General features: G+C 36.3%; 2 protein-coding genes across 2 annotated transcripts in view; both read right to left on the reverse strand.

Annotated features, from left to right (window-relative positions):
* The window catches only part of LOC101024933 (melanoma-associated antigen 4), a 463,021-nt gene that overhangs the window by 244,112 nt on the left and 194,236 nt on the right, over positions 1-24,673 (reverse strand). The window lies entirely within an intron of this gene.
* On the reverse strand, positions 22,943-24,331 carry EEF1A1 (eukaryotic translation elongation factor 1 alpha 1). The gene is given in 1 exon segment (NM_001168941.1): positions 22,943-24,331. A coding segment is annotated over 1 exon segment (1,389 nt).

Raw genomic sequence — 24,673 nt, forward strand, 5'->3', positions numbered from 1 at the left:
CCCAGCACCATTTGTTGAATAGGGAGTACTTTTTATTTTTTATTATGTTAATGTGGTGTATCATGTTTATTGATTTGCATATTTATGAACTTATCCTGACATTCCTGGGATAAATGCTATTGAGTCATGGTATATGATTCTTTTGATGTACTATTAAATTCTATTTGCTAGTATTTTGTTGAGGGTTTTTGCATTGGTGTTTGTCAGTGATATTGGCCTATAATTTTCTTTTCTTGTAGTGTGCTTGTCTGGTTTTGATATTGAGGTAAAGCCAGTCTCACCAAATGAGTTTGGAATGGTTCCCTCCTCATCCAATTTTTGGAAGGGTTTGAAGAGAATTGGTGTTAATTTGTAAGTGTTTGGTAGAAATCACCAATGAAGGTATAAAGTCATGGGTTGTCTTTGAGATATTTTTGATTACTGTTTCAGTGTCCTTATTTTTTATTAGTCTGTTCACATTTTCTATTATATCATGATTCAGTCTTGGAACATTGTATGTTTCTAGGAATTTATCCATTTCTTCTAGGTTATCAGTTTGTTGGCATATAATTGTTCACACTAATCTCTTATGATCCTTTGTATTTCTGTGGTATCAGTTGTAATGTCTCATCTTTCATTTATAATTTTATGTTTTTTTTTATTGGTTAGTCCAGTTAAAGTTGTGTAAATTTTGTTTATCTATTCAAAAAACAATTCTTGAATTTATCTCTTCTATTATTTTTCTAATCTCTATTTTATTTACTTCTGCTCTAATCTTTATTATTTTCTTGCTTCTGTTTACTTTGGGTTTAGTTTCTTTTCTTTTTTATCTCACCATGCTCTTCCTTTCTCGTGGGAGAAATCAGGAGCCAAGGAGGTCTCTACTGAGCTGTGTTGCTTTAAAAAAGTGGTGATGTGAGTAAAGTGAAACTGTTCTTCTTACCCTTTTCAAATTCATCTATCCTTGGATTCTTTCCTTTAGCAGTATGTTGGGACCTCTGTGCATCCAGCTCGGAGGTCCACTCTGGGTTTCCACAAAGGTTCTCTTATCCATGTGCATTTGTCAAAATTGGTATTTATGTTTAGAGAAGGAGGGCTAAAAACTCTCATTCAGCTATCTTGCTGATGTCACTCTTTGTGTGAACACTTGTTAATGTTTATCTTGCAAAGCATTTGGCATTGTTCATAAGTTGCTTTTTGTTGTTGTTAAACTCTCTTCCCTTTGCTTCCATGATACCACATTCTTCCTTGTTTTCCTTTTGGTCTCCAGTCACATGTTTTCCAGGCTTCTCTGCAGACACTGCTTCTTCTCATACTTCAAATGTTATTGTTCTCAGGGATCCATCTTCCTTTTCCCCTAAATACACTCACTTTGGACCATCCTTCAAATGTTTTTCTATGCACATACAAATATTCAGACTTATTTTCTATTTCCCAAAACAAACAAACAAACAAACAGAACTGAGTGTTCTTCAGTGTGCTCTAAAAACTTTAACAACATATCATGCACATCTGTATCAGTATTTATAAATCTTATTATTTTAATGACTTCATATTATTTAATAATATGGATATAACAATTTATTTTTCTACTGATATATGTTTTGTATGTTTTATAATATTGCTATGAAAGTTTTATTCATATTGTCATATATCTTTGCAAATATGTACAAGTATATCAGTAGAATAGATTCCTCGAAGTGAAATTTCTGCATCAAAATAAATGTACATTTAAAATTTTGATGGATACAGCTGAATTAGCATTCAAAATGGCTTTCAAGTTTACATTTCTACCAAGAACAAGAGAGTGCTCCCTTTTTAATATATCATCATCATTGTTAGATATTCTCAATCTGTTTTTCTCCAGTTGAATGTATTTAATTTCTCATTTCCTTATTACCAGTAATGTTTATTTTAATAAGTTTATCGTCCATTTGGATTCTTTCCATAAATTGTTTATTATTATTCATTACCATTTTTGTGAAAGGATGGTTTTGAAGACTAACTCTGGCACATATATTGTAAATATTTCCCCCATTCTGTTTTATAATTTTTGATGATTTTTGCTATACAGTTAATTTTACCTTTTTATATACATTTGTCAGTATATTAATTTCATTGTACATTTAAGCCATCTGGAATTTATTTTGGGGCTTGGGATAAGGTAGGAAGCTAACTTGTTCCAAAAGGGCAGCCAATTTTACCTCCACTATTAATTAAAGAGTTCATCCTTTCCACACTTGTTTGAAGTGCTACCTTCATCATACATTAAATTTTACTTTGAGTTCTGGGATACATGTGCAGAACGTGCAGATTTGTTACATAGATATACCTGTGCCATGGTGGTTTGTTGCACCTTTTGACCCGTCATCTAGGTTCCCTCCCCTCGACCACCCACCCCCCAAACAGGCCTTGGTGTGTGTTGCTCTCCTCCCTGTGTCTGTGTGTCCTCATTGTTCAACTCCAACTTATGAGTGAGAGCATGTGGTGTTTGGTTTTCTGTTCTTGTGTTAGTTTGCTGAGGATCATGGCTTCAAGCTTCATCCATGTCTCTCTAAAGGACATGATCTCATTCCTTTTTATGGCTGCATAGTATTCCATGGTGTATATGTACAGCATTTTCTTTATTCAGTCTATCATTGATGGGCATTTGGGTTGGTTCCATGTCTTTGCTATTGTAAGTAGTGCTGTAATAAATATACATGTGCAGGTGTCTTTATAGTAGAATGATTTATATCCCTTTGGGTATATACCCAGTCATGTGATTGCTGGGTCAAATGGTATTTCTGTTTCTAGGTTCTTGAGGAATCGCCACACTGTCTTCCACAATGGTTGAACTAATTTACATTCCCACCAACATTGTAAAAGCGTTCCTATTTCTCCACAGCCTCGCCAGCATCTATTGTTTCTTGACTTTTTAATAATTGCCATTTTGACTGGCAGGAGATGGTATCTCATGGTGGTTTTGAGTTGCATTTCTCTAATGATCAGTGATGTTGGGCTTTTTTTCATATGTTTGTTGACCGCCTAAATGTCTTCTTTTGAGAAGTGTCTGTTCATGTCCTTTGTCTACTTTATAATAGAGTTGTTTGTTTTTTTCTTGTAAATTTGTTTAATTTCTTTGTAGATTCTGGATAGTAGACCTTTGTCAGATGGATAGATTGCAAAAATTTTCTCCCATTCTGTCGGTTGTCTGTTCACTCTGATGATAGTTTCTTTTGTTGTCACACTCAGTTTTGAAGCTCTCAATGGACATATTCACACGGGCTTCAACTTATCTCTCGAAATGTTTTGTCTTAAAATCTATTCTGTTTGATGTTAGTGCAGCTATCCCAGCCCCCTTTTGCTTATTATTTGCAGGGAATATAGTTTTCATTCTCTCACTTCCAACCTATTGTGTCTTTGCATCTAAAGTTAATTTCTTCTAGGAGGCATGTAGTTGGATAATGCTTTTGAAAATTTATTATACCAATCTCTGACTTTGAATTAAGGGTTTTAATCTATTTACAACAATTTTTACAACAGTTTTTATCAGCAATCTATTTACAACAATTTTTATCAGCAAAAACTGGTGAAGAGAACTCACTTCTGCCATTTTGCTATTTGTTTTCTATATGTCTTACTTCTTTTCCCCCTCAATTCCTCCATTGCTTCCATATTTTGTGATTAGTTCATTTTTTCTTGTGAACCATTTGATTCCTTCCTTATTTCCTTTTCTGTTTTTTAAAGTTTTTATCTTAGTAGTTTGTCTGTAACTATCAAATTTGAATGAATGCCAACTTAATTTTAATAGTATACAAAAACTCTGCTCATTTACATCTCCAGCCTCCCATATTGTTTCTGTCACAAGCCACATCTTTATACATTGTGTGTCCATTTATATAGATTTATAATTATTATTTTAAGCATTTGTATTTTTAAATAACGTAGGGAACAAGATGAGTTACAAACCAGAATAGTTATGAAACTGGCTTTTAAATTAAGCTATGTAGATAGCTTTATGTTGCTCTTCATTTCTCACATGGTTTTGAACAACTATCTAATGAGTTACTCTTTTCAGCTTTGAAGACCCGCTTTAGCATTTCTTGTGGGACAGGTCTACAAGTTGTAAACTCCATTAGCTTTTGTTTACTTGGTCAGGTCTTTATTTCTCTTTTATTTTGGAAGGAAAGTTTCGTCAGATATGGAATTATTTGTTGACAAGTTTTTCCTTTCAGCACTTTACTGCTTCTGGCCTTCAAGATTTCTGAAGAGAAATAAGCTGTTAATCTTATTGAGGCTCTTCTGTACATGGTGAGTTACTTCTCTCTTGCTGCGTTCAAGATTCCCTGCCTCTGCTTTTCAATAATTTCATTGTAATGTGTCTTGGTGTGGATCTTTTTGAGTTTATGCTATCTGCAATTTATAGAATTTTCTTGCATGTGTATATTTATCCCTTTTGAAAACTGGGAAATTTTTGGCCGTACTTTTATCAAATATTCTTTTTTGCCTTCTATTCTTTCCTTCTGGAATTTTCATTATGCATATATTGGTATGCCTGATGATATAGGTCTTTTAGGCTTTGCTCACTTTCTTCATTCTTTTTTCTTCTCCTCAGACTAGATGATTTCATTAATCTATCTTTTTAGTTCACTGATTCTTCTGCATGCTCCAATCTGTTGTTGAACCTCTCTGGTAAATTTTCCAATGCAGTTATTGTACTTTTTCAGCTCTAGAATTTTTTAATTTGGTTCTTTTCAATAACTTCTCTCTCATTATTGATATTCTCTCTTTGGTGAGAGATCATTCTCCTGGTTTTCTTTAATTCTTTGTCTTTGATTTCCTTGAGCTCTTTGAGCACATTTAAGACAGCTGACTTACTATCACTGTCTGGTAAGCCCAATATGTAAGCTTTCTCAGGGACAGTTTCTATTAGTAATTTTTTTTCTGTAAATGTGTCATATTTTCTTGTTTCTTTGCATACCTTGTAATTTTTTTTTTTTTTGTTAAAAACAGGACATTTTGAATAGTATAATGGGGCAACTCTGGAAATCAGATTATTACCCTCCCTGGGCTTGCTGTTTCTGCTTGCTACTGGCTGTTGGTTTGTTCAGTGACTCTTCCAAATTATTTCCATAAAGTCTGTATTCTTTGTCGTGTGTGGCAATTGAAATCTGTATTGCATTAGTTTAATGGTCAGATAGTGTTTTACATGGTTTCCGTAAAAGCCTGAAGCCTAAAAAAGAAAGAAATATTAAACAGGGAAAAAAAATCTCTTTAGTTACAGAAGAATGGCTTTCTGTTGTGGCACTCTTACTGCTTAGCCAGGCCTTAACCTTCACTTCCAGTTTGAGAGAAACCCGAGGGTCACTCAAAGGTGAAAGCTTAGGGTTTTCTCAGGCTTTTCCTGAGCATATATTCAGCCCTGGGCAACTGCATTGCCTTCGCAATTCCAAGCTATATGCAAGAGCTTTATAAGTTTTTATTCACTCGCCTCCCCATATCTCCTTTACCAACTTCCTCCTTCCCATGAGTTTTCCTTTGTCTATTGCTTGTACCTATTTCTTGCTCAAGATTCCTTTAGCTAATGTTTGTCTTTAAACACTTTCTGCAAAAAAAAAAAAACACCTAGGAAGCCACTCCACCCTGGGAATGGTGTAAATTGAGCAAACCAAAGGCAAACCCTTGCGCTGATCCTTCATAATGCTACCCAACTAGTTGAAACACAATCACAGTTATTTGAGAATAAAATTCCTGTTGCTCCCTTTGGCACTAGCAACCTGAACCAGGAAAGCAGGATGTCATCTTCATGGCCACTGCTGATCTGGGGAGTGGAAGATGATCGGTGGGAAATTGTAAAGTCCACAACATTCTCTTACTACATTGCAGCAGCTTCCTTCTTCATTAAACTTTTTCCTGGTTATTGTAAATTTTGACTAGTTTCTAGAGTCCTGCAAAGTTGATTCTGACAGTTTTTGCCAATTTATCTGTTGCTTTTATGGAGGGAGGGGACTGCGAATTCCCTATTCTGCCTTTTTCTGTGGCATCACTATCTTTGTGGGTTTTCGATGTGTTTACTAAGGCTCCTTTAATCCTTTTTTATTCTCTAGTGGCTGGCAATTTTTGCTTTCTATTTTAATTCTGCTCATGTTGCTTAAAATTTTTCATAAATTTTGTAAAAAGTGAACACCTGTAATTATAAAGCAAACACCTGTGTAGTCATGATTCAGCTCAAGAAATATAACATTACCAGCACCTTAAGGCCCACTGTGTGTCTCTTGAAAATCACTCTCATCTAATTCCTTTATGGAAGAAACTGATATCCTTAGTTTCATAATTAGAATGACCTTGATTTTATTGTAGTTTTACTACCCATATGTGCATCTCCACACAATATTGTGTAATTTTGCCTGTTTGTGAACAGTATATAAATGCAATTCAGTGTATGTGTTTTATTTTCGGGGAGGCTTGTCTTATTTCACTCAATATGATACTTCTAAGATTCAATTATGTTTGGTAAAGTGACAGTTCAAATATTTTGCCCATTAAAATAATTAGGCTGTTTGCCTTTTTATTATTGAGGTGTACATGCTTAATATAGTCTCTATACAATTCTTTTGTCAGATATATAACTTATAAATATTTCTATCAGTCTGTGTCTTACCTTTTAATTTTTTTTTTTTTTTTGAGATGGAGTCTCGCTCTGTTACCCATGCTAGAGTTCAGTGGTGTGATCTCGGTTCACTGCAACCTCCACCTCCTGTGTTCAAGCAATTATCTGCCTCAGCCTCCCGAATAGCTGGGATTACAGGTGCCCACCACCATGCCCAGCTAATTTTTGTATTTTTAGTAGAGATGGGGTTTCACCATCTTGGCCAGGCTTATCTTAAACTCCTGACCTCGTGAACCACCTGCCTCAGCCTCCCAAAGTGCTGGGATTACAGGCGTGAGCCACTGTGCCTGTTAATTTTCTTAATAGTGTCTTTGGAAGAGCCAAAGCCTCTAATTTTAATGAAGACAAACATCACTCTTTCTTTTACATGTCATGGTTGTTGTGTTCTATTTAAAACAATATTTTTCTATTCTAAAGTCACTCAAATTTTATCTTTTTTTTTTTCTAGAACATTAATAGTTTTAGCCCTTACATTTAGGTCTACAGTCAATTTCAAGTTAATAGTTTTGTATGGTGTGTGGTAATGGTCAGTGTTTTTGTTTTTTGTTTTTTTGCATACAGATATCTTGTTGTTCCAGTACAATTTTTTGAAATAATTGCCATTTCATTTGTTCTGTATACCAATTGACCATGTTTGAATTGTTCTATATCTACATGCTTTACTATGTTTCCTTGATCTATATATTTACACCAATACTATACTGTCTTCATTGTAGTTTTATATTGTCTCTAAATTTAGTAGTGTGAGTCCTACAATTTTTATTTTATTTTTAAAATTGTTTTGACTATTTTAGGTTTCTTGCATTTCCACATCAATTTTAGAATTAGCTTGTCAACTTTTACAAAAGTCTGCAAGAGTTTTCATTGCCATCACATTGAATGTTGATCTGTAGAAATCAATATTAACAATAATAAAACTTCCGATCTGTTATCTTTGTATTTATTTAGGACTTCTTTGATTTCTCCCAACAATGCTTTGTAATTCTGTTTTACATCTCTTGAAAATCTATTGTCAATTTCTTCCTTAAAATACAATATTTCATTTGAATTTTTTGGATGCTATTTGGATGTATTTTATTTGTTGGATGGTATCCTAAATGGTAACTTTTAAATTTTTAAATTTCAATTTCTGTATATTCATAACTAGTATACAGAGATGCAATCAATTTTGTATATTAATTAACCTCATATATTCTCTAAATTTTTCAAAATACAAATATTAATTCTAGTGGCTTATTTGTGGATTATCTAAGATTTTCTACATAAATGATTATGTGTCCTGTGAATATATGCAGTTTTATTCCTTCCTTTCCAAGCTTCATGCTTGCTTTGCCTGTATCTTTTTTTTATTCCACTGGATACTATTTCCAGTACAATGTTGAATAGAAGTCTACATTCAAATAACATTATACCACTTTTCATGTAATATAAGAGCTGTACAACAGTATATAGTACTTCTATTTCCCTCCCCGAGACTTTGAGCTATTTTTGTTGTACATTTTACTCCAACATATGTTTTATGCCTCATACTATGTTGTTATTACTTTTGATTTATATAGTTATCTTATTCCCTTCTTTTAACCATGTGGCAAAGTAACATTGCATAAGCTGTTTAGTAACTAGGACATGGCTTACACAGCATGTTAAATACATACACATTATCAGCAGCAAATTAGAAACAGAAAATAACAGTATTGAGTTACAAGTTTCCTATAATTTTTTAAAAGAGGAAAAATTATGTTGTCGAATCTGAAGAGCTAGTTAAGTATAGTCTGAATCTTAAGGGACATCATCTGCCATATTCTTAAATTTTAATACTTACAAATGCCTAGTTTTAAGGTAATAAAGCAGCTGGTTATGTCTACAACATGTCATTCTATGACACCACATCAAAAAACTTTCAGTAAAGCAACTCATTCCTGTTTTCTTAGTAGCATCGAAAAGACATCCAAATACCAAGAATCTTAACTTTTAAATGGTGGTGTTCCAGATATGATGGCAAAAAGCAATCCGATAATTTAGTATCATAATGGAATTAAGTGTCCAAGAAAAGAAAAATTACCCATCACTATCTCATTATCTCACTATCAGAATTTACAAACAAATCTTTCTATTTTGCAGGATTCCTTCTTTTAATATTTTAAGTAAAATGTGGGCATATTAAAATAATAATATACACATTTATGTTCTGCATTCTTGCTCTACCAATTTGGCCCTGTGCCTCTTTGAAGAATTAAAAACCTGACAAAACTAAATTTTCATAATGAAAATAATAGTATAATAATGTCTAAAACAAATTGTGATGCTGTTGGTTTTCAAAAAGCTTTAAGGCCTGAGATGAGCAACCCACTGTAACATTATGTACTAATCAAGCTGATAATGCTCTTAAAATTTATCTCCATCAGCTGATTTCATAAAGTAGCTTTGTCAACTGTAAACAAAGCCAATTATATTTTTAAGAGACTAAGGAATAAGTTTAAAAAGTGTTTTATATTTATCTACATATTTAAGTTTCCAGGGCTCTTTATTCTTTTGTGTATATTCAAATTTCTGTTTATTTTTTTTTTTCTACCTGAAGAAATTCCTTTAGCATTCATTGTAATGCTGGTGTGTTGATGATGGATTTTCTTAGCAGTTATATGTCTGGAAATATTTTTATTTTACTTTTACATTTGAAATATATTTTTACTGGGCATGGAATTCCAGATTGATGGTTGATTTTTGTTTTTATACTTTCAATGCTTCAAAGGTGTTTCTCCACTGTGTTTTGGCTTGCATTGTTTCTGGTGAGAAGTCTGATTTAATCTTTATTCATGTTCTGTGTCATATATCTTTTTCCCCACTTCTGGTTGCTTTTAAGATTTTTTCTTTTTATTGCTGTTTTCATAATTAGATTGTAATTAATGGTTTTTCATTTTTCTTATGCTGAGGATTCATTGGGTCTAGGTTTGTAGGTTTGTAGTTTTCATCCAATTTATAAATTTTGCCCATTATTTCTTTATTTTTTTTCTTTTTTTTATTATTATACTTTAAGTTCTAGGGTACATGTGCATAACGTGCAGGTTTGTTACATATGTATACTTGTGCCATGTTGCTGTGCTGCACCCATCAACTCGTCAGCACCCATCAACTCGTCATTTACATCAGGTATAACTCCCAATGCCATCCCTCCCCCCTCCCCGCTCTCCATAATAGGCCCCGGTGTGTGATGTCCCCCTTCCCGAGTCTAAGTGATCTCATTGTTCAGTTTCCACCTATGAGTGAGAACATGCAGTGTTTGGTTTTCTGTTCTTGCGATAGTTTGCTGAGAATGATGGTTTCCAGCTGCATCCATGTCCCTACAAAGGACACAAACTCATCCTTTTTTATGGCTGCATAGTATTCCATGGTGTATATGTGCCACATTTTCTTAATCCAGTCTGTCACTGATGGACATTTGGGTTGATTCCAAGTCTTTGCTGTTGTGAATAGTGCCACAATAAACATACATGTGAATGTGTCTTTATAGCAGCATGATTTATAATCCTTTGGGTATATACCCAGTAATGGGATGGCTGGGTCATATGGTACTTCTAGTTCTAGATCCTTGAGGAATCGCCATACTGTTTTCCATAATGGTTGAACTAGTTTACAATCCCACCAACAGTGTAAAAGTGTTCCTATTTCTCCATATCCTCTCCAGCACTTGTTGTTTCCTGACTTTTTAATGATTGCCATTCTAACTGGTGTGAGATGGTATCTCATTGTGGCTTTGATTTGCATTTCTCTCATGGCCAGTGATGAGAGAAATTTTTTCATGTGTCTGTTGGCTGTATGCATGTCTTCTTTTGAGAAATGTCTGTTCATATCCTTTGCCCACTTTTTGATGGGGTAGTTTGTTTATTTCTTGTAAATTTGATTGAGTTCTTTATAGGTTCTGGATATTAGCCCTTTGTCAGATGAGTAGATTGCAAACATTTTCTCCCATTCTGTAGGTTGCCGGTTCACTCTGATGGTAGTTTCTTTTGCTGTGCAGAAGCTCTTTAGTTTAATTCGATCCCATTTGTCAATTTTGGCTTTTGTTGCCATTGCTTTTGGTGTTTTAGACATGAAGTCCTTGCACATGCCTATGTCCCGAATGGTATTACTTAGGTTTTCTTCTAGGGTTTTTATAGCATTAGGTCTAACATTTAAGTCTCTAATCCATCTTGAATTAATTTTCGTGTAAGGAGTAAGGAAAGGATCCAGTTTCAGCTTTCTACTTATGGCTAGCCAATTTTCCCAGCACCATTTATTAAATAGGGAATCCTTTCCCCATTTTTTGTTTCTCTCAGGTTTGTCAAAGATCAGATGGCTGTAGATGTGTGGTATTATTTCTGAGGACTCTGTTCTGTTCCATTGGTCTATATCTCTGTTTTGGTACCAGTACCATGCTGTTTTGGTTACTGTAGCCTTATAGTATAGTTTGAAGTCAGGTAGCGTGATGCCTCCAGCTTTGTTCTTTTGACTTAGGATTGTGTTGGCAATGCAGGCTCTTTTTTGGTTCCATATGAACTGTAAAGCAGTTTTTTCCAATTCTGTGAAGAAAGTCATTGGTAGCTTAATGGGGATGGCATTGAATCTATAAATTACCTTGGGCAGTACGGCCATTTTCACGATATTGATTCTTCCTATCCATGAGCATGGTATGTTCTTCCATTTGTTCATGTCCTCTTTTATTTCACTGAGCAGTGGTTTGTAGTTCTCCTTGAAGAGGTCCTTTACATCCCTTGTAAGTTGGACTCCTAAGTATTTTATTCTCTTTGAAGCAATTGTGAATGGAAGTTCATTCATGATTTGGCTCTCTGTCTGTTACTGGTGTATAAGAGTGCTTGTGATTTTTGCACATTAATTTTGTATCCTGAGACTTTGCTGAAGTTGCTTATCAGCTTAAGGAGATTTTGGGCTGAGATGATGGGGTTTTCTAAATATACAATCATGTCATCTGCACACAGGGACAATTTGACTTCTTCTTTTCCTAACTGTATACCCTTTATTTCTTTCTCTTGCCGGATTGCCCTAGCCAGAACTTCCAATACTATGTTGAATAGGAGTGGTGAGAGAGGGCATCCCTGTCTTGTGCCAGTTTTCAAAGGGAATGCTTCCAGTTTTTGCCCATTCAGTATGATATTGGCTGTGGGTTTGTCATAAATAGCTCTTATTATTTTGAGATACGTTCCATCAATACCGAATTTATTGAGAGTTTTTAGCATGAAGGGCTGTTGAATTTTGTCAAAGGCCTTTTCTGCATCTATTGAGATAATCATGTGATTTTTGTCTTTGGTTCTGTTTATATGCTGGATTACGTTTATTGATTTGTGTATGTTGAACCAGCCTTGCATCCCAGGGATGAAGCCCATTTGATCATGGTGGATAAGCTTTTTGATGTGCTGCTGGATTTGGTTTGCCAGTATTTTACTGAGGATTTTTGCATCGATGTTCATCAGGGATATTGGTCTAAAATTCTCTTTTTTTTGTTGTGTCTCTGCCAGTCTTTGGTATCAGGATGATGTTGGCCTCATTAAATGAGTTAGGGAGGATTCCCTCTTTTTCTATTGATTGGAATAGTTTCAGAAGGAATGGTACCAGCTCCTCTTTGTACCTCTGGTAGAATTCGGCTGTGTATCCGTCTGGTCCTGGACTTTTTTTGGTTGGTAGGCTATTAATTATTGCCTCAATTTCAGAGCCTGCTATTGGTCTATTCAGGGATTCAACTTCTTCCTGGTTTAGTCTTGGGAGAGTGTAAGTGTCCAGGAAATTATCCATTTCTTCTAGATTTTCTAGTTTATTTGCGTAGAGGTGTTTATAGTATTCTCAGATGGTAGTTCGTATTTCTTAGGGGTCGGTGGTGATATCCCCTTTATCATTTTTTTTTGTGTCTATTTGATTCTTCTCTCCTTTCTTCTTTATTAGTCTTGCTAGCGGTCTATCAATTTTGTTGCTCTTTTCAAAAAACCAACTCCTGGATTCATTGATTTTTTGGAGGGTTTTTTGTGTCTCTATCTCCTTCAGTTCTGCTCTGATTTTAGTTATTTCTTGCCTTCTGCTAGCTTTTGAATGTGTTTGCTCTTGCTTCTCTAGTTCTTTTAATTGTGATGTTAGAGTGTCAATTTTAGATCTTTCCAGCTTTCTCTTGTGGGCATTTAGTGCTATAAATTTCCCTGTACACATTGCTTTAAATGTGTCCCAGAGATTCTGGTATGTTGTATCTTTGTTCTCACTGGTTTCAAAGAACATCTTTATTTCTGCCTTCATTTCATTATGTACCCAGTAGTCATTCAGGAGCAGGTTGTTCAGTTTCCATGTGTTTGAGTGGTTTTGATTGAGTTTCTTAGTCCTGAGTTCTAGTTTGATTGCACGGTGGTCTGAGAGACAGTTTGTTATAATTTCTGTTCTTTTACATTTGCTGAGGAGTGCTTTACTTCCAATTATGTGGTCAATTTTGGAATAAGTGCGATGTGGTGCTGAGAAGAATGTATATTCTGTTGATTTGGGGTGGAGAGTTCTGTAGATGTCTATTCTGTCCACTTGGTGCAGAGATGAGTTCAATTCCTGGGTATCTTTGTTAACTTTCTGTCTCGTTGATCTGTCTAATGTTGACAATGGGGTGTTGAAGTCTCCCATTATTATTGTATGGAAGTCTTAGTCTCTTTGTAAGTCTCTAAGGACTCACTTTATGAATCTGGGTGCTCCTGTATTGGGTGTATGTATATTTAGGATAGTTAGCTCTTTCTGTTGAATTGATCCCTTTACCAGTATGTGATGGCCTTCTTTGTCTCTTTTTATCTTTGATGGTTTAAAGTCTGTTTTATCTGAGACTAGTATTGCAACTCCTGCTTTTTTTTGTTCTCCTTTTGCTTGGTAGATCTTCCTCCATCCCCTCCATCCCTTTATTTTGAGCCTATGTGTGTCTCTGCATGTGAGGTGGGTCTCCTGAATACAGCAAAACTGATGGGTCTTGACTCTTTATCCAGTTTGCCAGTCTGTGTCTTTTAATTGGACCATTTAGTCTATTTACATTTAAGGTTAATATTGTTATGTGTGAACTTGATCCTGTCATTATGATATTAACTGGTTATTTTGCTCATTAGTTGCCTAGCATCTATGGTCTTTACATTTTGGCATGTTTTTGCAATGGCTGGTACCTGTTGTTCCTTTCCATATTTGGTGCTTCCTTCAGGGTCTCTTGTAAGGCAGGCCTGGTGGCGACATAATCTCTAAGCATTTGCTTATCTGTAGAGGATTTTATTTCTCCTTCACTTATGAAACTTAGTTTGGCTGGATATGAAATTCTGGGCTGAAAATTCTTTTCTTTAAGAATGTTGAATATTGGCCCCCACTCTCTTCTGGCTAATTCTTTAAATAATCTTACTCACATCTCAGCCTCCAGTTACAAATATGTTAAGCCACCTGATGTGCACTGATATTCTTTCATTTTTTTAGCCATTTTCTCTCTGTTTTATTCTGATAGTTTATGTTGTGCTGCCTAAAGGTTTATTAGTTTTTTTTTTCCGCAATGACAATCTGTTGTTAGTTTAATTTATTGATTTTTTTTTTCATCTCAGATACTGTATTTTCTCTAGAATTTTAATTTAGGTCTTTTAATATCTTCCGTTTATTTCTTCATTGTCTTCATGTTTTTCTCTACCTATTTGTATACATGGCAGAAATTTATAACTGCTGTTTTATGACCTTTGTCTATTAATTCTGTAATCTCTGCTATTTATGTTTTTATTCTATTGACTGATTTTTCTCCTTGTTATGGATCACATTTTCTTATTTCTTTGCATGCCTGGTAACTTTTTTTATTATTATACTTTAAGTTCTGGGATGCATGTGCAGAACGTGCAGGTTTGTTACATAGGTATACACGTGCCATGGGGTTTGCTGCACCCATCAACCCGTCATCTACATTAGGTATTTCTCCTAATGCTATCCCTCCCATAGCCCCCAACCCCCGAAAGGCCCTGGTGTGTGATGTTTCCCTCCGTGTCCATGTGTTCTCATTGTTCAACTCCCACTTATGAGTGAGAACATGCGGTGTTTGGTTTTCTGTTCCTGTGTTAGTTTGCTGAGAATGATGGTTTCCAGCTTCATCCATGTCCCTGCAAAGGACATGAACTCATCCTTTTTTATGGCTGTGCATGTCTGGTAGTTTTTTATGGGATTCCAGACGTTTTGTTGCAGATTGTTGGGTGTTGGTTGTTTTTGTATTCCTTTATGTATTTTTGCACTTTGTTCTGGAACAAAGCTAAGTTACCTAAAACATTTTGATAAGTTAAGCCTTGCTTTTAAGCTTTGCTGGGCAGATCGATAACAACCTTACATCTAGAGTTAATGTTTCTCAGCATTAGGGCAATCCTCTATTATGAAAAAACTATTGCTACATTTATTCTGATCCTCTTTACTTTTCACGCTATTGTAAATAGTATTTTATTTTGTTTTGTAATTGCTCATGGCTGATATATAGAAATACAGAAACCATGCTAAATTTTTTAATTTGAATACTCTATAGATCCTTTTGAATTTTCTATATTCACAATTATACCCCTGAAAATGACAATTTTAATTTTTCCTTTTCAATTGCATTTCTGTCTTTCCTTTTTTGGCTAGGATCTCTAGTGCAATGCTGATTAAAAGTTTGGATAGTTGTCATCCTTGGCTCACTGTTGATCTTAGAGGGGAAACTACCACAATTACATCATTCAGTATGACGTTTTCTGTAGTCTTGTTTGTAGATACTCTTCATCAGATGAAGGAAATTCCTATCTATTCCTAGTTTTTAAGACTTTTTAGTAGCAATAGAACATTTTTTTTTGAGACAGGGTCTTGCTATGTTGCCCAGGCTGGTCTTGAACTCCCGGATTCAAGTGATCCTGCTGCCTCAGCTTCCCGATTAACTGGGCTACAGGTGCATGTGAGCATGCCCAGCAATGTAACATTTTTCTCAACTATTGAAATATTTATATGATTCTTTTCTCCTTTATTTGGTGAATGTGATGAATTATGTTGATTTTAAAATTTTAAGCCACACTTGCATTTTTGAAGTAACTCCAACTTGTTCATGATATTTTCTTTTATATATATTTCTTTTTTCACTTTTATTTAAGTTCAGGGGTATATGTACAGGTTTGTTATATGTTATGGGGGTTTGCCATACAGATTATTTCATCACCCAGGTATTAAGCCTTGTACCCATTAGTTATATTTTCCTGATTCTCTCCCTCCTCCCAATGTCCACCCTCCAGCAGGCCCCAGTGCGTGTCGTTCCCCTATATGTGTCCATGCGTTCTCATCATTTAGCTCACATTTATAAGTGAGAACATGCAGTATTTGGTTTTCTGTTCCTGTGTTAGTTTTCTAAGAATAATGGCCTCCAGATCCATCCGTGTTCCTATATATTTATTTATTCACTTTGCAAATCTTTCATTTTGAATGTTTACATCTCTACAGGTGAGAATCACTTGTAATTCTCTTTTCTTTACAATGTTGTAATCAGATTTTGGTATCAAAGTTATGTTGGCCTTATAATGTGGTTGAAATATCCTCTCATTTTCTCTTTGCAGAAAGAGATTGTGTATTGTTGTCCTTATTTTTGCTTTAAATGTTTGGTTGAAGTCTCCAAAGACATTTAGGCTTGAAACTTTATTTGTGGGAAGATGTTAATTACAGAGTACTTTTTAGTCATTATAGGACTAATCAAATAATCTACTAAATCCATTGTTTTTGTCTTGATGTTTTGATTTTCTTTTCTTAGAGATTTCTGGGAGAATATCCTAGCAAGGGCTTTCAGATCACCAATTTAATATTTGGCCATTTTTTTCCTCAATTTTCCTTGAGTTAAAAAAAATTCTAAAAACAAAGTTTTAAATTTCTTATAGATCAGACTGATAAATTTTCATAGTAGGGTGTTCTTATTGTTTTAACATCCTGTTGACTTTTTCTGGAGTGACTAAATGAACCTCTTTCTCCTGGGGACAATTGTTTAATATGTTCATCTTGCCTCTTTCATTGTCATGGTTTTCTTCAAGTTTTTGATGATTTTTGAGTGCCTATTCATATTCATCAAAGATGGTCCTAGTTCATCATTTGGATCTAATACAGTTTTACTTAGCAGTTATAGGAGCACATTGTCACAATAAACCTCTTTGCTGAATGGAGGATTGAGTAATTTGCCCTGTGTACACAGGAGTATATATGCTGACAGACTTCTCTCAAGAGTATTTTGGTATGAAATTTCTAGGCAAGCCAGATATTGTTGTTATTGGCAAAAAAAGCCATTATCCCGAAGTAGAACACTTTAATGTATTAATGCCTATGCAGAGTTGTATTTTCCCCATTTCCCCTCATTTCTTTCTTTTCATGCATTTATGTATTTATTTTGGTTAGTTAATTATTTTAATTGTAAATACAAAGCATATGTTTTTATGGTGTACAACATGATATTTTGAAATATGTATATATTATGGAATGGCTAATCAAGCTAATTTTCTTTTTTTTTTTTTTTTTTTGAGACGGAGTCTCGCTCTGCCGCCCAGGCTCGAGTGCAGTGGCCGGATCTCAGCTCACTGCAAGCTCCGCCTCCCGGGTTCCCGCCATTCTCCTGCCTCAGCCTCCCGAGTAGCTGGGACTACAGGCGCCCGCCACCTCGCCCGGCTAGTTTTTTGTATTTTTAGTAGAGACGGGGTTTCACCGTGTTCGCCAGGATGGTCTTGATCTCCTGACCTCGTGATCCACCCGTCTCGGCCTCCCAAAGTGCTGGGATTACAGGCTTGAGCCACCGCGCCCGGCCGCTAATTTTCATGTGCATTCTCTGACAGACTTTTTTTTGTGGTGAGAACACTTAATATCTACTTTCCTGGCAATTTTCAAGTATACACTACATTGTTGTGCACTACAGTCACTATAGTCACTATTGTTGTACAATAGATCTCTTGAACTTATTCCTCCTGCTAACTGAAATTTTGTGTCCTTTAACTGACATCACATCATTTTTACTGAGAATTGAAGATATCACTAGAGTCCCAATACACATAATAGATATTCCTCATGGAATATACTCTGTGTTTTAAAAGTAACCGATACAGCCGGGTGTGAGGCTCATACCTGTAGGCTCAGTGTTTTGGGAAGCTGAGGTGAGAGAATTGCTTGAGCCCAGGAGTTTGAGACCAGCCTGGGCAACAAAATGAGACCCTGTCTTTACAAAAAAATTATACAAAAATTAGTGAGGCGTGGTAGTATGCACCTGTAATCCCAGCTACTTGGGAAGCTGAGGTGGGAGGATTGCTTAAGCCCAGGAAGTTGAGGGTGCAGTAAGCCGTGATCATGCCACTAAACACCCTGAGTGACAGAAAGAGACTCTATCTCTTAAAAAAAAATTGATGTCTACACTAAAATACTGTATCCATGTAGTCTTTATATACAACTTGGTACGAAGGTTGGAAGGTGTAAATGATTGTTTCACTTGTTCTCCAATATTTTATCACTATTACAGTTCAGTTTTTCTATTACCTGCTTGTGCTTGCTGTTTTTGCTTCCCCAAAGCTTTGAATTTCATCCTATGGAGCACCATTTTAAAGCATGTCTCTTACCTCTGTGACAGCAATCTCCCTCCTCTATTTTACATGGCAGAGTTTATGCTCTATCAATATTATAACTATATCTTGCAGAAATTCTTCAGTGTTTTGGTATAATTATAGTTCCCCTTTCCATATTTTTGTATTGAAATATATTATCTTCTTTTCATTTTCTATTATTTCAGTAGTAATTTGGGCATTTAAGGAGTTAAATGGTTACACTCATTTCACCGTCTCAAAATAAAAGTTCATATATCTTTCTAACAGTGACCTCTTTGCTTCCCTTTACTACTGAACCTTTTCTCTTGCTTGTCCTGAGTTACAAGGAGTTGGTAGATATTTCCTGGTTTCCAAATCGTTGAGCTAATTTAATTTAATTTATTTTTCCTCATGTAACAATCCTCTATAATCCATGGCAGGTTTGGAGAATTTCTAAAATATTGTTTATTATCAACCTTTTTTTCTGGTAAATCAGAGTTATTAGCTTAAAACTTTTAGTACAACTATTTAATATAAATTGTAGATAAATAGATGTCACATAAGAGCTTGACCAAGAAGAATAGGTCGGATTCTTCCGATTACATTGTATCAGAGCAAAATGGACCTTTAAAGACCATTCATTCTAACTCCATCATTATACATATGTGGGATAAACTGAGTTAAATGAATTGCTTCAGTTCACACAGCTAGTTAGGGATAGAACCAAGAGTGTATCTTAGTTCATTTGTGTTTTGTACTATAACATTATGCTTCTCACCGTAAAATGATGATGACAATGAACTCTGTTCTTTCAGGTTACCAAAGTAAAGTCCAAAGTCAATTCCCTGGCGTGCAAATTTTCTAATAATGTGACCCCATCTGCATTTTATCACCTTTTCAGCTACATTTATTTCTTCAGCAAACTGGACTGTTACTTTAGAACTTGTCTTTTGGTATGGTTTTCTCTTCTTTTATGAATATCTTTTCCCCTTCGTCAATCAATTGCTTAATTCTTATTCATCATTCATGGACATGTCTCCCATGAAGCTTTCTTTTCTTGGTTTTGACTTTTATTTTAGATTCAAGGGCTACATATGCCAGTTTGTTACCTGGGTCCCATGAAGCTTTCTTGGCCTTTCCCAGTCATCAGCAAAGATTCCCACATTTATGTTCCTATGGTGTTTTCCAAGTGTATTTTATGGTTCTTGTCAAAACCTGCGAGCTTTAGCATATATTGGAGTGTTTCTTATGATGGTCCCTTTGGAGTGACAATAAGCCTCTTTCACCAGTAATCATGTGCCAAGGAGTATGAAGGAATCACGTTGCCTCATCATAATGTGACAAAAAGAGGGACAAAATGTCATTTTCAGGACTGGGTTAATATTCTTCTCATAAAGAATAAGAATCTGGAAGAGAAGGTCACTAAAACTGGCTAACTGTTGGAGAGAACAGAAATGGATCTGGAAAGTTCCCCTTGTGGATATGAATGATTTCCTGGTTAAGTCTGATATCCTGTCTAATTGTGAGTAGACATTATCTGGGTGAAGTTCTAAGAGTAGATCAAGTAGGCCCTTGAAGAGAGGACACAAAATTATTTGAGTCTGATAATGGTGACCAGTTTATTCCTGAAGGGAGAACTGTGATTGGTTCTGTCCAATAACACGACTATGCCTATGATGACATGGTAGTTGAGTGGGGCAATAGTGAGAAAATGCTACAGAGAATTCTTACTTTCAGAGGCTATAAGTTACGGTAGGTACTACTACTCAACACTTGGAAATACTGGAGTATACTTATGTGATCTTTAGAGTCCAGAGAGCATTGGAGGGACTTGGAGAGAGTGGGGGAAATTTTGTCTATATTTGTTGGTATTATTTTTGTTTTAATCAGATCTCTTTCTACTGTGCCTGGCTATCCAGTGGTGAACTTTTTGTATTCTAGGCAGGGGCTCAGCCAAATAAAAGATTATAAATCTGCTAGTATTTAAGTGATGCTATTTGTCTTAAATTAGTTGTTCTTATACAAATGCCATTTCCCTTTCTAGAATATAAGCGAAGAAGGAGCTGATACATCAGGGAGCAGGTTGAGTTTGTCTCCATGTTCCTTTCTTGGCCTCTCTTTTCTACTTTTAAATGCATGATTTGGCACAGAACTTGATTCCAAGAGGTGTTTCTGACTGACTGAGCACATGTTGAAAGTTTTATTTTCTGAAGCATAGTGTTGGAGACACGGCCATACTGGGGGGCAAGGTGGCTTTCTAAACATTTTCCTAAGCACTTACTGAATTATTAAGCATTTTCCTCTTTATGTCAAAACCAGGATCAAGCCATATTCTCCAGTCTCATAAAATGATGGATAAAGGTTCATTTTTTAAATCAGTATCAGATGAGGCACCTTTAGTTATCGATGACCTTTTCTCAAAGCTGCAGATGGGCCAACTATTGCAAAATTTTTATTTTAATTTGTGATGGTAGCCATAAAAATTAAACAACAAAAAGAGATAGTTCAATTTTTTATTGCATGGTTTTATCCATGTCTGAAGATGAGGGAATAATTTTTTAAGGTCTTAAGCTAAATGCCCTTTCCATTCACTTCCCCACATTCTTGGACAACTAATTCACACTGTCACCTCTATTTAAACGTCCAATATGTTCTCCTCCATTCTTACTTTGCACTGGGAAAATAGAAGCAATTAGAAGGCAAATACCTCATGCTCTTACCATGTCATTTATCTACCTCTCATAATCTGTACTCATATAACTTGCCTTGCCTCCCATTTCTCAGAGCTGTATACTGGGAACTTATGTTAATCCTTCAATTTGTACCTTGCATTCCACTAAAGAGCAGCACTTCAACAAGTCTCACCTCTCTCTCCTGCTTCACCAACCTTTCTTTTTCTACTAATTGTTTTCCATCTGTTGACAAGCATGCTGTAATACCTCCTATCATAAAAATATGCAAAACAACTTTTTTGACCTCCCATTCCTCTTCTGCTTTTTGAAGTATATCTCTGCTTCTCTTTACAGCAAAATTTCTCAGAAGAATTTTCCATACTCACTGCTTCCCTTTTCTCTTCTTATTCACTAATAAATCCATTGCAGTCAAGTTTTCCATTTCATCATTTCACTGAAACTTTTCTTGCTATGTTTGCCAAGGACTTCCACTTTATCAAATCCAATGGTCAGATCTCATTGTTCATCATACCAAATCTTTCAGCAGTACCTGAAACTGTTTGCTTTCCTTTTCTTCTTGAAATGCTACCTTCCCTTGGCTTCTGCCATCCCATTCTCTCTTAATTATCCTTCTACCTCACTGGTTACTCTCAACTTTCTTCACTCCTTTCCTTTCCTGCCTACGCAACATTGGGGGACGCCCTCAGGCTCAGTCCTAAGCCCTTCCCTTCTTTCCCTAGGGAATCTTGTCAATGACTATAAATATGATCTATATGGTAACAACGGTCATATCTCCAGCCTTAACGTCTTTTCTAACTGATTTATTTCCAGCTGCTTATTCAGCATCTCCACTCAGATGGATGGCCCAAACCAAACTCGTGAGTGCCTATCTTCTCCTATAACGAAAACCAAAACCCCTTCAGCAATAAACCTTCTCCTCCAGCTCAGTAAATGTCATCCCACTCTCACATTTTTTGCCCCAGTGTATAAGACCACTAACCCTGCAGTAATAATTTATGCCTCCCTCACATACCCCAAATTTTGGCAACGTCTGTCAGCTTCCTTTGGAATTATACCACCTCCCTTGCTTTCACACAAGACTACACCACCATCATCACATGGGATATTGTGACCTCCTCCTAACTTTTACTTTCCTTAATGTCATAATTACAGAGAGGACTTCTCTGGCCATTTTCCACAGCATTTTGTACCATCGGGTATATGAGTTGCATGTTTATTGTCAGTCTTTCCCCAATAATAATATAAGCTCCATGATGATAAAAAGTTTTGTCTGTTTTGTTCATTCCTGTTTGTAACAGCAAATACATAGCACACATTAGGAACTAAAATATTTGTTTAATGAATGGCTCCTGATCCCCATCTCTCCATTATTTTGCCATGTCTAAATGCCTGAATGTTATCTCTTTTATGTATGTTCATTACTCTCCACACCCTCCATTCACTGTATTTAAATTATCTATGAGCTTACCTTTACCTGTCACCTAGTTTGGAGCAGATGGTTTAAAGTTAACAGATATCAGACAGAAAGCAGAGCTACTCAGCTCTTTTTTACGTCCATGTTTTCCAACAAGGAGAAGGGCCATCAAACTGGAAATGATAGATTGGTTCATAACTAGAAGAGGTACTATCCCATGAGGGAACATTTGGTGTTGGGTGTATGGATTATTTGGTTACACAATAACTGGCAGAGGGGAGCATGCTGCTGGTATTTAATGGGTAGGAGACAGATGTACTAAAGTCTTTTTTTTTTTTTCTCATTAAACTTTTTTAATGGGTCTCAAAATTCTGTGACAAATTTTTGGTCAAGTTGTTTCCATTAAAAAGTACTGATTTTAAAAACTAATAACTTAAAACTGCCACACGCAAAAAAGAATATCAAAGTGGTCCACAAAACATTCTCCTTTCCTTCTGAAGGTTTTACGATGCATTGTTATCATTAACCAGTCTTTTACTACTAAACTTAAATGGCCAATTGAAACAAACAGTTCTGAGACCGTTCTTCCACCACTGATTAAGAGTGGGGTGGCAGGTATTAGGGATAATATTCATTTAGCCTTCTGAGCTTTCTGGGCAGACTTGGTGACCTTGCCAGCTCCAGCAGCCTTCTTGTCCACTGCTTTGATGACACCCACCGCAACTGTCTGCCTCATATCACGAACAGCAAAGCGACCCAAAGGTGGATAGTCTGAGAAGCTCTCAACACACATAGGCTTGCCAGGAACCATATCAACAATGGCAGCATCACCAGACTTCAAAAATTTAGGGCCATCTTCCAGTTTTTTACCAGAACGGCGATCAATCTTTTCCTTCAGCTCAGCAAACTTGCATGCAATGTGAGCCGTGTGGCAATCCAACACAGGGGCATAGCCAGCACTTATTTGGCCTGGATGGTTCAGGATAATCACCTGAGCAGTGAAGCCAGCTGCTTCCATTGGTGGGTCGTTTTTGCTGTCACCAGCAACGTTGCCACGACGAACATCCTTGACAGACACATTCTTGACATTGAAGCCCACATTGTCCCCAGGAAGAGCTTCACTCAAAGCTTCATGATGCATTTCGACAGATTTTACTTCAGTTGTAACGTTGACTGGAGCAAAGGTGACCACCATACCGGGTTTGAGAACACCAGTCTCCACTCGGCCAACAGGAACAGTACCAATACCACCAATTTTGTAGACATCCTGGAGAGGCAGGCGCAAGGGCTTGTCAGTTGGACGAGTTGGTGGTAGGATGCAGTCCAGAGCCTCAAGCAGCGTGGTTCCACTGGCATTGCCATCCTTACGTGTGACCTTCCATCCCTTGAACCAAGGCATGTTAGCACTTGGCTCCAGCATGTTGTCACCATTCCAACCAGAAATTGGCACAAATGCTACTGTGTCGGGGTTGTAGCCAATTTTCTTAATGTAAGTGCTGACTTCCTTAACAATTTCCTCGTATCTCTTCTGGCTGTAGGGTGGCTCAGTGGAATCCATTTTGTTAACACCAACAATTAGTTGTTTCACACCCAGTGTGTAAGCCAGAAGAGCATGCTCTCGGGTCTGCCCATTCTTGGAGATACCAGCTTCAAATTCACCAACACCAGCAGCAACAATCAGGACAGCACAGTCAGCCTGAGATGTCCCTGTAATCATGTTTTTGATGAAGTCTCTGTGTCCTGGGGCATCAATGATAGTCACATAATACTTGCTGGTCTCAAATTTCCACAAGGAGATATCAATGGTGATACCACGTTCCCGCTCAGCTTTCAGTTTATCCAAGACCCAGGCATACTTGAAGGAGCCCTTTCCCATCTCAGCAGCCTCCTTTTCAAATTTTTCAATGGTTCTTTTGTCGATGCCACCGCATTTGTAGATCAGACGGCCAGTAGTGGTGGACTTGCCCGAATCTACGTGTCCAATGACGACAATGTTGATATGAGTCTTTTCCTTTCCCATTTTGGCTTTTAGGGGTAGTTTTCACGACACCTGTGTTCTGGCGGCAAACCCGTTGCGAAAAAGCCTAAAGTCTTATAAAAGAATTGCCCCACCTCAAATGCCAGTAGTGCTGTCATTGCAATATATAAGAATAAGCTTTGAAGAGAAGAAATTATATTCCAAAAGAGTTTGGACAACAAACAAATAAATGAATTCAGTTTGTACAACAGGTAAATTGCATCCCAGAACACTAAAATAACTTTATGATATTATGTTTGAGCTCTTGTCTATATCCTTGGAAGAATTATTACAAATAGGAGATGGAAGAGAAGCCAATTTAGTATCCAAACAAGAAAATCAAGT

This window comes from Papio anubis, chromosome X (assembly GCF_008728515.1).
Source record: "Papio anubis isolate 15944 chromosome X, Panubis1.0, whole genome shotgun sequence".
Taxonomy (NCBI): Eukaryota; Metazoa; Chordata; class Mammalia; order Primates; family Cercopithecidae; genus Papio; species Papio anubis.